Genomic DNA, 16,523 nt, shown 5'->3' on the forward strand with positions numbered 1-16,523 from the left:
CTCCGCAATCTGTGCGTTTGCTCTAACCAATTGAGCTACGGAAGCCTGCCAGAACCTGGCGAATCCATCCATTCCATTCCATTTTTTGGAATATCGCTCGCAGACGTTTGTGCTTGTTTAAAAATTGTTTTGAATTATCATCTTCCACGCGTTTGTCCCGGGTTTTCGCCACGGCTGACTGGAGCCCGGGGGTTTTCTTGGTAACTAATCCAGAGTAAGCACTAGTTTACGAAAGCGACATCGACAGCCATCTGACCTTCCAACCCAGAGGGGAAACTAGGCCTTATTGTAAATATCAAACCAACAGATATGAATATGCAAGTAAAAGAGTATCCTACTAATATTATAAATTAAATATAGTAAAGTGAGTGACCCTCACGTTTACTGACATTCACAACGAGAACGATTGAACCGTGAGTCTCACGGAAGTTTTGTTATTTATTAATATTAGAGTTTGCAATTGGATTGCATAATTTTTATACTTTTTATAATTTTCATATGCTAGAAATTATAAAATATTGTGTAATAAGTTAACAAGGGCTTATAAAAACCGGCCAAGTGCGAGTCGGACTCGCGTTCCAAGGGTTCCGTACATTAACCAATTTTTAACAGTGTATTTTTTATGTGTGAAACGCGAGTGAATTAAGATAAAGATAAAGATAAAAAAATAGATTATTCAAGTAGGCATATTACAATGCGCTTATGAACGTCAAATAAAGCTATACCGGCTCCAACCGTACACCTCTGCCTCGAGAAGATTTAAATCCCCCCTCAATTGGAGGAGGGTATCCCAATACGGGACCGGCAACAAACTCGGCAACATCTTTTCAAAACATTATTACATCTTATAATTAACATGCATTACGAGTAAATAAGAAAAATACATGGAATTTTAAATTACTATGGAATTCATGCAATTATACTCAGTAAGTATATAACTTTATAGAAATATGATTTAAAAAAAAACATATATGTACATGAAATCATCCAAACACGTTTTCAAAATTTCAGAAAACATATCAAATTCTTACAAAAGGAAAAGAAAATAAAGTCAATAAAAGAAATGAGAATACATATTATATGAATCTGACTGATTGTCATGAGATGCCTTCATAAAATTTGATGTGCTTTCTTATCTGAGGTGAGTCACCTATAACTCTACACATAATACAATGCTTTTAATTGCTACTTGTTTTTATAGTTTCTGGTTTGGACCATGCATGTTTGTCTGTCAAGTAGTCCTCGACTCTGTATTGTATTGCCTTTAAAAACCCGTAGGGGTCGGATCTAAAACTATGTAATTAGTACGGCTCACACTCACACACACGACTGCATATTTCTAATAGGTTTTTCTGACATCTATAGGTAAAGAACTATTTTGTCTATTTTTTTCAAAATTTTAGACCCAGTAGTTTCGGAGATAAAGGGGGGGGGGGGGTATGCTCATTTTTTGGCTATTTTCTTAAATAACTTCAAAACTATTTATTTTAAAATTACAAAAAATATATATTTGAGATTATCAAAATGAGTTCTGTCATTTTTTTTAATTGTAAAAACACTTTATTTATATTAAATTACAGTAAAGAACTTTCTTTTATTTGATATTGTAACACAATATATGTAGTTTAAAAAACATTATTTTTAAATTTTCACATTTACCCTCCAAAAGTGGCCTCCATGTTTAAAATTAATTTGTTTACGTAAGATGTCCGTCTTTGGGTCACGAATTTAGATATGTGTGCCAAATTTCAACTTAATTGGTCCAGTACTTTTGGAGAAAATGGGCTGTGACAGACGGACAGACAGACAGACGCACGAGTGATCCTATAAGGGTTCTGTATTTTCCTTTTGAAGTACGGAACCCTAAAAACAAAAGATTTTAAAGTTACCACTAAGATTTTGTTTAATACAGAACAGAAAACATCAAGATCTAGATTTTATGTGGTACCGAAACTTCTTTATGGGTACCTAAGTTTTTAAATAAGCATCAAATATACTATGTGATAAAACCTGAAGGTGGTTCTACTTGCTCGAATTTCATACAAACTTTCTTGTTAACTCACTACTATTCTGTAGGGTGTCTTCACTTGAATACGTAATGTTTGGGTAGTATATATATTTCTTACTGCGCCAAAGTAACAAAATACTAGAAATTAATTAATATTTTTAAGAAAAAAGCCTTTGAAAATTAGTAAAATTTTGCCCCATTGCTTGTTTGTGTGAGTGATGCTTATAGTATAGGTGTAATTCTAACATGGCGACTTCTTTGACAAGCAATCATTTTTAATTTATCAAAGGTGTAACAGATGGCATTTTAAAACCGGAACACAGGTTATCTGTGTATTTTGTTTTATCTTCACTCAATAGAGGGAGGGGTATAATTTCATTCCCAGATGTAATATAACTTATATTATATATTAAAATACATTTATATAACTATACATTTAATAGAATTAAAGGTCAGTCCAAACAATCATTCGCGTAACGGTCGTCCACCAAAAAGCCTTGTGAATTCTGTTTTCGTTTCGGCAGAAATATAAATAAATGTTCTCTGGAAGCCTATATTTATTCTTAAAATGATTTTTAAACTAAAGTAGCTATATTTTTCTCGAAAATATATATTGGGAGTAAAATGTCATCTTCTTGTAAATAAACAAGATTCTATATGTTCTGCTTGCGCATAACAATAGTACATTGTTAACCAAGGGATCATTTCTGCCGAAATCATCAATGATCACCTCGGCAGAAATGATGCCTTTCACCCGAGTTAAACACTTCGCATACAAGGAAAGTAAAATGCATGTGCTTTTTTTAAAACATGACTAAGTATAAATATATTTTTAGGATACTTTCAATTAACAATTTAGCCAAAAGTATCGTTATTTATGGAATGGGGAGTCAAATATCAGAATGGAAATTAAGTATATGAAAAATCCATTTATACCCAAATTTCAATTGCTTATCGAAAAAAAAAATCGTACTTGGAATTGGAACCAAAAATGCTCTAGTGCAGAAACGTATCATTTTCTGCACAACTTTTAGAATAACAATGACCCTCTTTCAAAGCATGAGAAATGAAAACGGATATTTCTTGTTTTCTTTGCAAGCATTTTTCTCTCAATAATTTAATCAATTTGCAGCATAGAAAATCGTCATAAATTTATAATCATAAATATCAAAATATAAAAGGACATACATTTTTAGAAGATTTCTAGTTATTCCCTGGGCGACGTTGCCAAATGGTTTGAAAAGGCAACATGCTCGCAACGTTCGGATGTCGGTAAGTCGACAATGAAAAATTCTATTTCAAACTTGATATTTTTGCCAGTAATGGGTTACTTAAATATAATAAGAAGGCATGTTTCGCCCGGATCTACTATGGTCAAATGGTCTAGTGCCTTCTAGCTATTGAGTATAAGTCTAAGTTGAACAGCGTTGCCGAGTTCAAATCACGAACAAAGACTGAATTATTTTTGTATTTATTTATTTATTTTTTGCTTTTTATTACCTTATGCGACTGGCAAATATCAATGGATATTAAAAAAAAAAAAAATTAATTGAAGAACAGATGATAATGATACGAAAAGTTTAGTAGCAAATACAATATGTAATATAAACAAAAAAATATATAAACTAAAATTAAAAACTACATAAAGCTAAAACTAACTACAACATAAACTAAAATTCAAAAAATTCTATTTATGTATATTTATTTGACAACTTGAATTACAGAGGGGCAGTACCTACAGTGATCCCCACACTAGGTTTAGCCTGTAACGTGGGGATCTAAGCGAAATACAAATTATTATTACGTACATAAGTTCCGAAAAACTCATTGGTACGAGCCGGGGATTGAACCCGCGACCTCCGGATTGAAAGTCGCACGCTCTTACCGCTAGTCCATCAGCGCTTCTATGTGTAACCATATATAGGCAAATAAACGAGTTCGCATCCCATCATAATCACAATATTATATTGTGTTTAAAGAACACTATCTCTCATTTTTTCTGTTTCTCATTACTTCCCCAGAAATGTGACTCACACGCCAGCTTACTTAGTAGTGTTAGTATATACTAAGCTAACATTAAAAGCGTTTTTGTAATTTTAGGTAAAATAATTTGCGTCATTTTCAATTGATAATAAGAATAAAAACATATAATCTATAAAACTTTTTATAAAATAATAAAAAAAAAAATTAAGCACTGTCGGGGATTTGAACCCAGATTCATTGATACTCTAGCTAAAATGTATTCAAAACAGATGTTGTGGGTGCCACAAGCACATGACAATCAACGTCTGAAAATACGTATCAGTTGGTTCTAAGTTACTTGTCAATGTCTCAAATAAGAATTTAAATTCTAAATTGTTCTTCCTAAAAATATTCATGCGCTGCACTGCGCCCTCTAGGTTACTTTACTGTAACATTACAAATCTACTGACATTAGACACTGACTTTAGGTTGCTTTAGGTATGTGAGTGTGCGTGAATGCAAGATATTGCAATATTTTGCAGTTTTATTCTCTGATTATTTAGATTAGACACTGTTGAGTATAACATGTTTCGATTTGGACGTAATATTTTTTATTGTGTTCGCCAATATCAACACATCTTATGAAACTGTTTATATTTTGGGAGAAACGGTGAAAATCCACAATTCGTGCACACTGACGCCATCTTTTGGCTGATAATCGGCATCCCATCAAGTTATTATAGCATATTTAATAATATTATTAGGGGTTAAGGATAGCTGTGGATAATAGTTAATAACTTGTTGTGCATATAGCTACGACTAAGTAGGTAACGATTTTATGAATAGAAAACGAGTACTATAATACTACCAAAAAGAATAGATAGTATAGAGGGGCCCTGTCATTGTAAATTTTGTAGTCACTGTAAATTTACTGCCATCTATCGACACACGACTAAAACTCAAAATAAAAACGTATAAAGTTATCAAAAAATGTATATATATGGATAAATGATTTTATTTTTTTTATATCATTTTGATCCATGTTCATTCACTGATATCTATGTGTTAAAATTGTTAAATATGAAACGGTGTCGTCACGCCACCTAGCCGAGGATAGGCTAAAGGTGTGTGCGCCATCTATTCGAGAATGACTTTTGCTTGAATTCCGAGGCACGTTTTTTCCTTAGACTTTATTCGTCTTATACGAAGTTACATATGTCTTTGATACTACTAATAGCTTGTATGCAGATACGAAAAGTTTAATCAGAAAATTTGGCTTTAGACTGTAACTTTGCGTTTGTCCGCAGGACTCTACTATATAGATCCTATCAAAATCTTAGCAGAATAAATACATATGTATAAATAAATACTTTATTAACACACGACTTAAGGTCCCTGACACTTAACATATTATACATAGATAGATTGACAAATTGCATCCGTATAAAGCTTTGAATCGGTGTAATATCTAATTTTAATTTTTAACAAGCAGAAACGTCTGAGAACAATGCTATTAAGCTTAGAATAAATTTAAAAGTCGATAAATTACTGTCTTGGTGAGACTTGAACTCACGGCCTCTGGATCGATACTCCAGCGCTCTTGGTGGCTCAGATGCAGCGCTGGAGTATCGATCCAGAGGCCGTGAGTTCAAGTCTCACCCAAGACAGTAATTTTTCGACTTTTAAATTCGGTGTATTATCATTTCGTATCATCGTATAAATATCAGCATTCGTTATTATATATATTTTATGGCGCAGCCAACATCCAAGTCCTAAATCTGTTTTTTTACGAACTATCCACACAAGATTTAATCAGAAATTAAATTGCAATGATGCATTCGCCCGTGACCAACGCCAGTGTTTCGCGACCGGTACTTTCAATTCTTCATTAAAATGGTATCAACGTTGCTACATAAATGCTTTGTAATATTTTTTATACTAAAGTGCTGCCGAGCCGACGAAAATTTGGGGTGGGGAGAAAACATTACTAAGTTGTATGAGTTGATCTCAAGTGCCGTTAAAGATGGCATCGGTATGTTCCTTACCCATTGCTTAATATTAGTAGAATAATATAAGTAGGTATCAAATATTTTACAAACTTATTTAACGCACAATAATTGTATGTAACGTGTGTATTTATCAAATGGGGTATTCGGAGGCAGATTAGTAAATTTAGACAATTTTTTAGACTATGAACTGGTTGAAGAAAACTTTACCATAAGGCTGGTACATCCTGATTCAAAGATTGTAAAAAATCAGGGGGCTGTCAACCACCTCGCTTAAATAATTATGAAATATTTATTCCGGTCCCCAGTTACCCCACATGACATTAAGTTTTCTTCCATTTGCAAAACATTTGTTTACACTTCTTGATGCTGATGATGATGATGATGATGAATTTCAGCTCAAACTAATACCTACCATTAGTTTGAGCTGAAATTTAGTTATACTCTGGAACTTTGTGATAAATCAACACAACGAGCTTAAAGTTGGGCTTGACCGAATCGTCTCAATGAGTACGTAGGTACCTACTTAACGGTTTTTTTAAAATATGGAATCGCCGTTAAGGCTTGTGCTAAAACGCACTACTTTCTTAATGCTACACTACATTGAATCTAATTAATTAGTAAGAGCACAAAAAGTATTTGAAATCCATCGTGTTGTATCATTGGGTATCTAGTTAGGAAGAATTACTTGGCATTCAATTCGCTCGCAGCCTTAAAACAGTTTATAGGTACTAGTTTTAGCGCATTTATGTCTTCAATACCGGTCATTTTAAAATCTTAACCATTTAATCAACAGATCTCAAAACTCCACAATTAACTAGAAGAATATTTGTAAATGACTCGTTATATCAGGTACACCTGAATAAACTAAAAGACGTAAATGGATTTAAAATGCATAATATTGTTATCAAACGCAGCGGTCCAGACATTAATTCAACAATATATATTAATAATCCTTTAGAAGCTAAATTTCCGCACCCTTTCATATCTTTGGAAGAATTTAAAAATACGTTAGTGCAACAACAACTTAAAGACAGAGATGCGTTTTTGAGATCGAAAAAGAAAGCAGAATACAGTAAAATGTGGGCTGATATAAAAGCTACGGCTAAAATAAAAACAACATCCACATTACCAAAACAAGCTCGTCAAGACGGAAAGTTAAAAAAGAAAACTGGAAGTAACTTAAGCAATACTAATAATAAAAGTAAATCGGAGATGGAGCAAGAGCATAAATCAAATACAACACATGTTAATAAACAAACAACAAATACTAATACAGTTAATAAGTCTTCTACCGCATATTTCCGCGTTAACCTTCTAGATTTAGGACAACAAAATTCAACAACGAACAGTTCACCTACGAATAAAGCCGACGAGAACAGCATAAATTCAAAAAACGTGAACGTAGTAAAACAAACAGTTACCACAAAACCGAATAATATCAATAAAGAACAATTATCCATTGTTGAAGAATCAATAAATAGTACGGAACATATATCAAGCACAATCGATGGAACAACTATTAAAGAAGAGTTAGCTGCTAATAATGATAATCATGGATTAAGTACCATTGATGGAAAAATAACAAATATAGTAGGAGAAGCAACTACAATTGATGAGGACGTGTGGAAGGGTGTTGATGAAAAGGAACAGACAAATATAGATGATGAAAGTGAAGAAACGAGAACCGAAGAATTAACAACCGAACCTACTACTACTACCACTTCTACTGCAACAACTCTACCTACGCCCACTACTACTAGACCGAGATGGATTGTAAGTAAATTTGCTATAAATTGGGTAGGTAGTTTTAGAAGAAATATGCTTATTTTTTTTTTTCCTGATATTCGTCATTTAAAAGCTCGAGATGATACTTTACTTGGATTTTTGTTTTTAAAAATACAGAAATGAAAAAAATGGTCATCAGTGGCATAAATTCATGTACATGATATGAAGGTATATCGTGTAGTACTACTTATTAGTATGGTATGGTATGGTACTGGCCACTGTATGAGTCCGTCTAAGCTAACTATGCATCAACTTAAACAGAACAAAATAAGGTCGTGTCATTATAAATACATACACGTACCTATTTTTCATATAAATTTATAAGCTATGCAGAGTTAGCTTGGTCCGAGTCTACTTTTTGATTTGTTAAGACAAACAAGTTCTAATGCATAAGGAAATACCTATACATAAAAAATAGATTTGCGTTTTTAAGTAGTAGTTAATTTAACTATTTAATTATACATATGTAAGTTAATAAACGGCAAAATGGAATATATAGGTAAATTCGTTTTTAATAAGCAGAGCGTCCATGAGCGATTTTCTGCAACATGTTTTTTGGTTAAAGAAAAAAAAGATAAAATTCACAGCCTCGGGCAAGGCACGAACTTGCCAGCTTTCGGAACCTTCTTGCCCGAAGCGGTTAAAAATGTCCATATTTCCTTTAATATAAAAAAATTTTAGAATATAAATTAAATTCATACTTTTCAGAGACCTCGCGTGCTTTTGGGGGATAAGTCGGAAGGCGCTTCATCAACAACTAGTTAATTATTTCATTTGTCTAAGTCTAATTGAAGCTGTAATTAACAATAGGAACAATAAATTCATCCGTCCTATTTATTTAATACTCTCAAACTTATTGCGCTAACTTGCTGGTCAGATTTAATCTTAATTTGAGATTGAATAGATACCTACATTTTAAATACCTATATTAAAATGGGTCACTCACGTAAGTCGAAGTTTGCTCGACATGTTTTGCTTCGTAACGAGAAGCTACAACGAGAGCACGCGTTGGCTGACTGACGCAGACTGCTTCTCGTTATCAAGAGAAAAATGGCGATCAATCTTAGATTTAAAAATACGTGAGTGACCCGTTTTAGTATATTTAATATGTCTGGTTCTCACGGAACTTTGGTTATTAAAAATCAAATAGATACCTCAAGCGGTATATTTAAATTGATTCAGAAATTATAGAAGCTGGCTTCTATTATACCGTTTGTATTTATTAATAACTACCTACTTAAATATATTTTAGAATAACATCAAGTTAAGTAAGTATTATGTTTGACGGACATTAAAGTGTGTATTTAAATAAATGATACCTATAGCTTATTCTGCATTTTTTTATGAATAATACTTATTTCTCTCATATTTTTTACGAATATATTGAGAATACCTATCACGTTAATATTAAATAATTGTAACAAAGTTTCTGCATTCAGGGCAATAAATATTACAATAAAATTATTGTAAGTTGATACTAGGCCTCCTAGTACTTATATTAAGAGGAGCAGGGAACTTTAAATGTATTATATATAAATTAGCGCCGCGTATAACTAATCTAAACTTATTTAACTGCTTTCCCCTAAGACAGGTCGGAAACACTTAAGGTATTTAGGTTGGTATTATTGTTAGATACTTTTAAAGTGTTTAATAAATAAAAATTAAAAGCTGTTTTCCAGCGCCTAAATTATTGGTTGAACACGATACATAAATAATTAGGCTCTCATAATTGGCAAGACAATTAACATATATGTTAACGGGTCACTCACGAAATTTTATTGGATTATCGCTCGTGAGTGACCCATTTAAAAATAATGTCTCACACAAGTTTTATAGTTAGGTACTAATACAAAGTATTCGTTTACAATTCGTTGAACATTAATTTCACTTAAGAACTAAGAATTCTAAAACTATAAATTACAAAAGTGTAATAATTAGATAAACCCTAATATCTACCTAGTCCTGGTTGTAGTCTTGTACCTTTACCTATACATCTACAGTTGTGCAGGTATGTAGGCAATAGGTATACCTGTCATACCTATATGACATTTATAGGAATACTAAAATTATTTTAATTAACCGAAAATTTCGATTTTTTTTGGAGAAATTTGGGACTCAAAGTAATTTTTCTTGGTAGCTATCTAAATGAAGATTTACTTACCTACATGTATTTTAATACATTTAATTAATTAACCAACTTATCAAACAAAAAACGCTTACCTAAACTGACTCCTTAAAATAAAATCCAAGTTATTGCAAAAGCAATAACTGAAACAGACTTCAACTGGCGTCCACCATCACTTAAACTTTTTTTAAAGTTCACAGGACTCGTGCCTTCGTCTTCGCGCCAAAAAAACGTCAACTGTCAAACGGGCCGCATCGCGCGCTCCCGTACAAAGATACCACTTCACTGATTACAAAACACAATCTCACGTGGGGCTTTGGGTCTATACCTTTATAAATATAAAGGGCCCGGCGACAGACTGAGACGGAAATATATCAGTACTACGTAAATGAAAGAGCGCGCAAGACCGCCGAGTGTCAACTCCTATTGTAAGCCGCTTACTGCATTTAGGATTGCTCATTTGTGCGAGAGAGACGGCTTTTTATGTGTGTTTCTGTTTTAATTTATGCCCCGCCCATTCCTCATATTATCCCCCAGTGGTGGGGCGACTTGGCCAGTTTTAAATTATCTATTATAATAAAATTATTTCGCGAAATAAGGGGTTAGTAACGATGGTGGTATTTAATTTATCGCTTTAAGTTTCTTATCGGCGGTGCGTTTGGATTTAGTAAGAGCTTACCTATTCAGTTTATTTTGTGAAAATTGAATCTCATTGACAATCTTTCGAACTATATTGTTATTTATTACTTCTAAATATTGTTAGTTAGTTATTATTACAATTGTAGCTAATTTATATGAAATATTACTTTTGTAAATCATAATTATGTCTACCTAAATATTCGTAGGCAAGCCGGAGCTAATTTTGACTTTCTTTTTCTTTACGAGCTTTAGAAAAATGTTTGACTGGCGGGAAATTTGAAAATTATCAAGCCGAAGAGAGAAGAGATTTATAGATGCTCTGCCATTGCTAGATAGAGATTTCGTTTAGTAATTAGTACCACTTTATATATCTTGTACATGTAAAAATAGATATTAACGTTTAAGATGGGATTTAGGCACTAGTTTGTCAAACAGAGTTTTAATACTTATAAAATTATTTAAAAAATACTTAATAACTGTTAAAATGTATATACCTAGATATATCATATCAACCTATAAAAATAAACATTTGTACCTATTTATGGGCTACCTATAGATATGTCTGTTCAAACGTGTACACATTTCAGAAACTTTTTAGGGGAATATGATTTTTAAATAAGTATGTGGCTCTTTTAAAAAATTGTAATAAAATAACTAAAGTAATACCCGACCCCAACCGAGCATTTAATCGGTTTAGGCTCTCAATTTAATTAGTGTTTGTGGTCTCTTTCATTTCACACTAACTGCACCACTACTCGTTTTCCGTCCTCTTTACACCTCTCATCATATCCACACAAGCCATTTACATTCGAAACGATACCAACTCTATGCTTCAAGGATAAAGTCGGTTTTGCAAAAGCTAGTTCGTAAGGGATCTGTCAACATTTGCGGTCGGATTTCGGCCAGACTCCCCCGCACAAACCGTTACTCGCACAAACATTGTCTTTGACCAATGGCGTGTGAGCGCCGCTCTTTTTCAGCCAATCCAGGCGTTGAATATATTTGTTTTCGCGCGCTTTTGGATTCGAATTCCGTTCTGTTGTTCTATTTTTCAAATGGAACCGGACATGTAAGTAGTTGTTTTGCGTTTGTGTTATACGGTTAATTGTTTTGTTCTTTGTTTCATTCTGATGATTTGTGTATGATTTTTATTAGGTACTTAACTATGTGTTAACGGCAACATACTTGAATACATTGGTAGCGACGTGATAAGGTTAACAAAAGGCCATGCAATCAATGCAACAATCATGTCAACATTGATTACCTATGTAATTTAATTCAATTCAATATTTTATTTCAGTCTTGAAGCTCAAATTGTTAGTAAACCTAAAATGAAACGTACTTTATTGGTTATTTTCTTATAATTAACTAGCGACCCGACTCTTTCATTTATAGTTGTTTAACTATTTATGGTAATTTTATGACAATGTACTGATATCAGTGTACTATCGTAACTGTAATATCGTATGTATACCTATGTACATTCACAAAGCCTACGATAAAATTACAGTAAGTATCTACCTTAAAAATAAAATAAAAAACCTGCCAAGTGCGAGTCGGACTCGCGTTCCAAGGGTTCCGTACCTTAAGTCCGACTCACGCTTGACTGCACATTTCTAATAAGTTTTCCTGTCATCCATAGGTAAAGAACTATTTTGTGGATTTTTTAAAAATGTTTGTTAATGAGATAAAAAAGGGGGGGGGGGGTCATTTTATGGCTATTTTCTTAAATAACTACTAACCTTTTCATTTTAAAATTATAAAAAAATATATATTTGAAATTCTCAAAATGAGCTCTTTTATTTGACTATGAGATACTTATAGATTGAAAAACTTTATTTTTTAATTTTCTCATTTATGCCCCAAAAGTGGCCCCATGTTTAAAATTCATTTATTTACGTTACATATCCGTCTTTGGGTCATTAATTTACGTATGTGTACCAAATTTCGACTTAATTGGTCCAGTAGTTTCCGAGAAAATAGGCTCTGACAGACGGACAGACAGACAGACAGAAGCACGAGTGAACTCTTATAGGGTTCCGTTTTTTCCTTTTGAGGTACGGATCCCTAAAAATATATATACCAACCGGCAGTACTCAGATGAAGCGATGCGAGTAGCTAAGTGGCGAGTAAAACAAAGGGCTAGTAAGCCTGTTAGCCGCTCAAGTGGAGGGGACAGATTTGTTAGGCTTACAAGTATTGTTACAAGTTCCTACTTAGCCTGGGGCTTACTAGGACGCGGTTGAAATGCAGTTAAGTATGTATGTTAAAATTGGCATAAACTAATATAAGGGGTAAACTAACCAATTTACCTTTTGGTAGGCATCGTCATTATCTCGTTTCACAGACTTATAAATGGGGACTTCATTTAAAAACATAATAGGTATAGGTACATAACATTTATGATTTAAGCTAGCAATAGAAACTAATCTAAAACGTAAATCTAAAAAATCTCGAGTATCTCGACGCCAAATGGTGTGATATACTTACTTTATTCGTAGACGAACTCACAGAAAACTCTATATTTGGTCTTAACTCTAACATATAGTTTTAGTTAAATTATTAAGTAACAATTATTTGTATTTCGGTAAAAACAAATTTAACCATAAATCTTCCGTTAGATGCAAACGCATTAAATTATTTTAAAACGGGTCACTCACGGAATTTTCGTCCTTCATAGTTACGTGAGTGACTTGAAGTAACAGCACCGTGGCGTAGCGTACTACGCACCATGCATTCGCTGCAGATGTTACTTCGAGTTGATGAACCTCGAAACGGACTGAAATATGTCGAGCGATAATCTTCTAAAATTACATGAGTTACCCGTTCGAATAATATAAATAATTTGAAAAACAAACTTCGTTAACTTTGACGAGTTCCTTAATTTAAATTAAGTTAGTTTTAATGTGTGTTTTTGTGATTATTAAGTTATGAAATTTTGTAACAATTATTTTTTTTGTCCATTTCTTTTGAGTGTCATTTTTTTTGTTTTATTTTTTATTATGAATGGGCTTACTCATGGCCACAGACTAGCCGAGGCGTAGACGTGGCCTACGATGGAGCGAGCTAGCCGCCTAGCCCTGAAGGTGCCTGTTCACTCTTGATTTGAAGGTTGCCGGGTTATAAGAACACGGAAATATAGACGCCGGCAAGGAATTCCATTCCTTGGCAGTGCGCATAAGGAAACATTATTTAGTTGTTACCACAACCGCGGAATCAAATGATGCTTTAATTAACTATCGTACCTTAACGGTTGCTTGGTTGCTCAGTGTCAGAATAAACCTGAAAATGTACACTTTTTCACTTTCAACATTATCTTAAGTCGTAACAATGCATTTAGCTTATTATTATTTCATAGTAACTATGAGTATATCCTTATTTAACTAGCATCAAAATGTAAGTTTCGCAACCAACAGCAACTATCTGATGCGCATAGAAAAAAAAATAAACGAATAAAACTCGCTTCTTTGTATAACTCGAAATTGCAATATCTTACTTATACAAAGTATATTTAGGATCAGAATTGAAATACCAGTGATGTTTCATAGGAGTTTGTGAAAACTAGTATTAGGTAGGTACATGGGTTGTTTCACAAAAACGCAGTGAGTGCACTTCCTTGGATGCGATTAATATGCAAATTGTTATGCTATTGTCTGCGTTGATTGTGTAGGTGCATAGTTACTTTGTTTTGTAATGTTAGGTTAGGGTTCCATCGGACCGTTGGCTGTATTCCTCTCTTCCGTACAATAAAGTGTTACTGACTTACTTAAAACCGTACCGAACATCGGTGGAATTATCTTGTCATCACACTCGCTCAGTAAATGTGGAATTGCACGCAGGTTTAGCGGGAGTTATAGAAAAAGCGTTCTCCCTGGGGAGTTATGAAGTTTCTAGTGCCATAGTTAACAGTTTTTTTGTCTTTATACTTAATTTTTGTATCGCAAGTGTGATGAAAAACATTGTGTGTAACTCGGGGCGTAATAATATTGCAAACTCGAGTCTATAAATCGCTCCGGCAAGCCGCCGTCGCGATTTAACTTAGGTACTCTCGTTTGCAATATTCAACTTACGCCCCATGTAGCACAATGTATTATTGCAATAAAATGTAATTATTATTTATTTCAGGCACCTAGTCAACAGGCAACAGTTCCGTGTTGTGTTAGTAATAACCAGGCATCGAAAATTTTATAGCATTTTCGGTGCAGCGGAGTGGTGTTAACGGAATTGGTATAAACAATTTCAGCCCTAATGATTAATTAGCGTTAATTATGTTAATATTAACCTTATTTTACCATTTCTGTTGGAATTATCTATACCAATTCCGTTAACACGTACTTACTTACCACTCCGCTGCACGAAAAATGCTATCAAATTTACGATGTCGGGTACTTAGGTACAATGTTAGTTACAAAATACATACAGAATTAATCATCAAAACAAAATTCCGAATAAGTACAAAATTAAATTAAATGATTACCAAATTTTTAACACTAGTCACCTACTAAAAGAAATGCCCCCGCTGCGTCTGTCTGTTTGTGTGTATGTTCGTTCGCGATTAACTCAATAACTGCTGAACGGATTTTCATGCGGTTTTCACCTCTATCAATAGAGTGATTCTTGAGGAAAGTTTGGGTAGTAGAGTAGGTATAATTTGATTAATTTGTTAAGGTTTTGTGAAACCCGTGCGAAGCCGCGGCGGGTCGCTAGTTCATTATGTAAATTCATTACTAGGTTTTAGGTATTGGGTCCATGCAGTTTGTTAACGAATTAACAGTGAAGATTTAGACTATAGGATATTGTTATAGTGATAATTATATTCATTTTAAAAATATCAAAAACTAAATTCAACAAGTTGTTCGGGTAAGTAATAAAACTAATAAAGTCAAAGTGTAATATTTTATTGCATCCCATGTGTGCATTTGATGATTATTTATAGCTTAAAGCATTATAATTAAGCAACATTTAATATAAATAATACAATAACAACTAATCAGTTATTAATATTTAATAATAATAGCGACTAACATAGACAACTGAATATCTATTTCTAATACTTGCTGTTTAGCAAAAATGTGTCAACCCACATTAATTTTGCAATAAAATGTCAACTTTAAGCGTCACTTTTTTGAGTTGACATCGGATTGCAAAATGAATGTTGGTTGACACATTATTGCTTATCGGCGTCCTAATAAATAACAATTTTAGTATGTTTTGCTAATGTTATTTTAGTTGTGTTTGTTGGTTTCTACTAGAGCTCCCGATACACGTGTTACACGCTGACACGGGTACCCGTGTTCTTAAGCCCGCCGGGCTTAAGAACCCGAACTACACGAACCCGCCCGGATTCGGAAACGTTTACACGGGTACCCGTGTACACGGGTACACGGATACACGAAATAACGGATCTTATTTACCCGCCGGTTCGACCCTTCACTCTCGTGTAGCGGAGATTCGTGCTATGAAGACATACGATTGAATATGTGGAAGGTTAGGAAGATTCGATTACCTACTTTGCAGTTTTACTGGATTGATTTGTAATGTCAATAATAGGTAGGTAAGTACAATTTGTTTCAATAATCATAAGATTAAAATTAACAATATCTCAGTAACCGTTGACTTCATTGTTGGTATTTCAGTTTCTTCATTGATGTAGTTTTTTGATAATTAAAGTAAACCTAAATACCACCACCACCATGTTACCATTTGTTGGGACGTCAGTCTTTCCGTGACCATAGCTGGTGCAACTCAGCTGAAACGTCGGAATTAAAGGTAAAAACAGTGAAATTACATCGCGGTAGACCCGTTTGTGTAATTATGTGTACAAAACGCGAGAGTTTAAAGTGTTATATAAACCTAAATGATTATTTAATACAAAAGTAGATAGTTATGCTTACTGAAACCAGAGTTGGGCATTATTCGAATCATTTTTAATCTAAATAATTATGGTGAGATTAATATTCGCGAATAAACCATTCGTTTAGAATTTCGAATAAGA

General features: G+C 33.4%; 2 protein-coding genes across 2 annotated transcripts in view; one reads left to right on the plus strand and one right to left on the minus strand.

Annotated features, from left to right (window-relative positions):
* Positions 1-10,624, minus strand: part of LOC134795171 (paired box protein Pax-6-like) — an 87,667-nt gene extending 77,043 nt beyond the window's left edge. Inside the window, exon 1 of the mRNA XM_063767002.1 lies at positions 9,985-10,624. The gene's annotated coding sequence lies outside the window, so the exon portion shown is untranslated. The remainder of the gene's footprint in view (positions 1-9,984) is intronic.
* LOC134795073 (location of vulva defective 1-like) lies at positions 5,810-9,093 on the plus strand. The gene is made up of 3 exons (XM_063766909.1): positions 5,810-6,002; positions 6,773-7,752; positions 8,473-9,093. Exons 1-3 carry the CDS (start codon positions 5,864-5,866, stop codon positions 8,527-8,529), a joined length of 1,176 nt encoding a protein of 391 aa, XP_063622979.1. The 5' UTR covers positions 5,810-5,863; the 3' UTR covers positions 8,530-9,093.
* Positions 10,625-16,523: the final 5,899 nt, after the last annotated feature.

The sequence above is a fragment of the Cydia splendana genome, chromosome 11 (assembly GCF_910591565.1).
Source record: "Cydia splendana chromosome 11, ilCydSple1.2, whole genome shotgun sequence".
Classification (NCBI taxonomy): Eukaryota; Metazoa; Arthropoda; class Insecta; order Lepidoptera; family Tortricidae; genus Cydia; species Cydia splendana.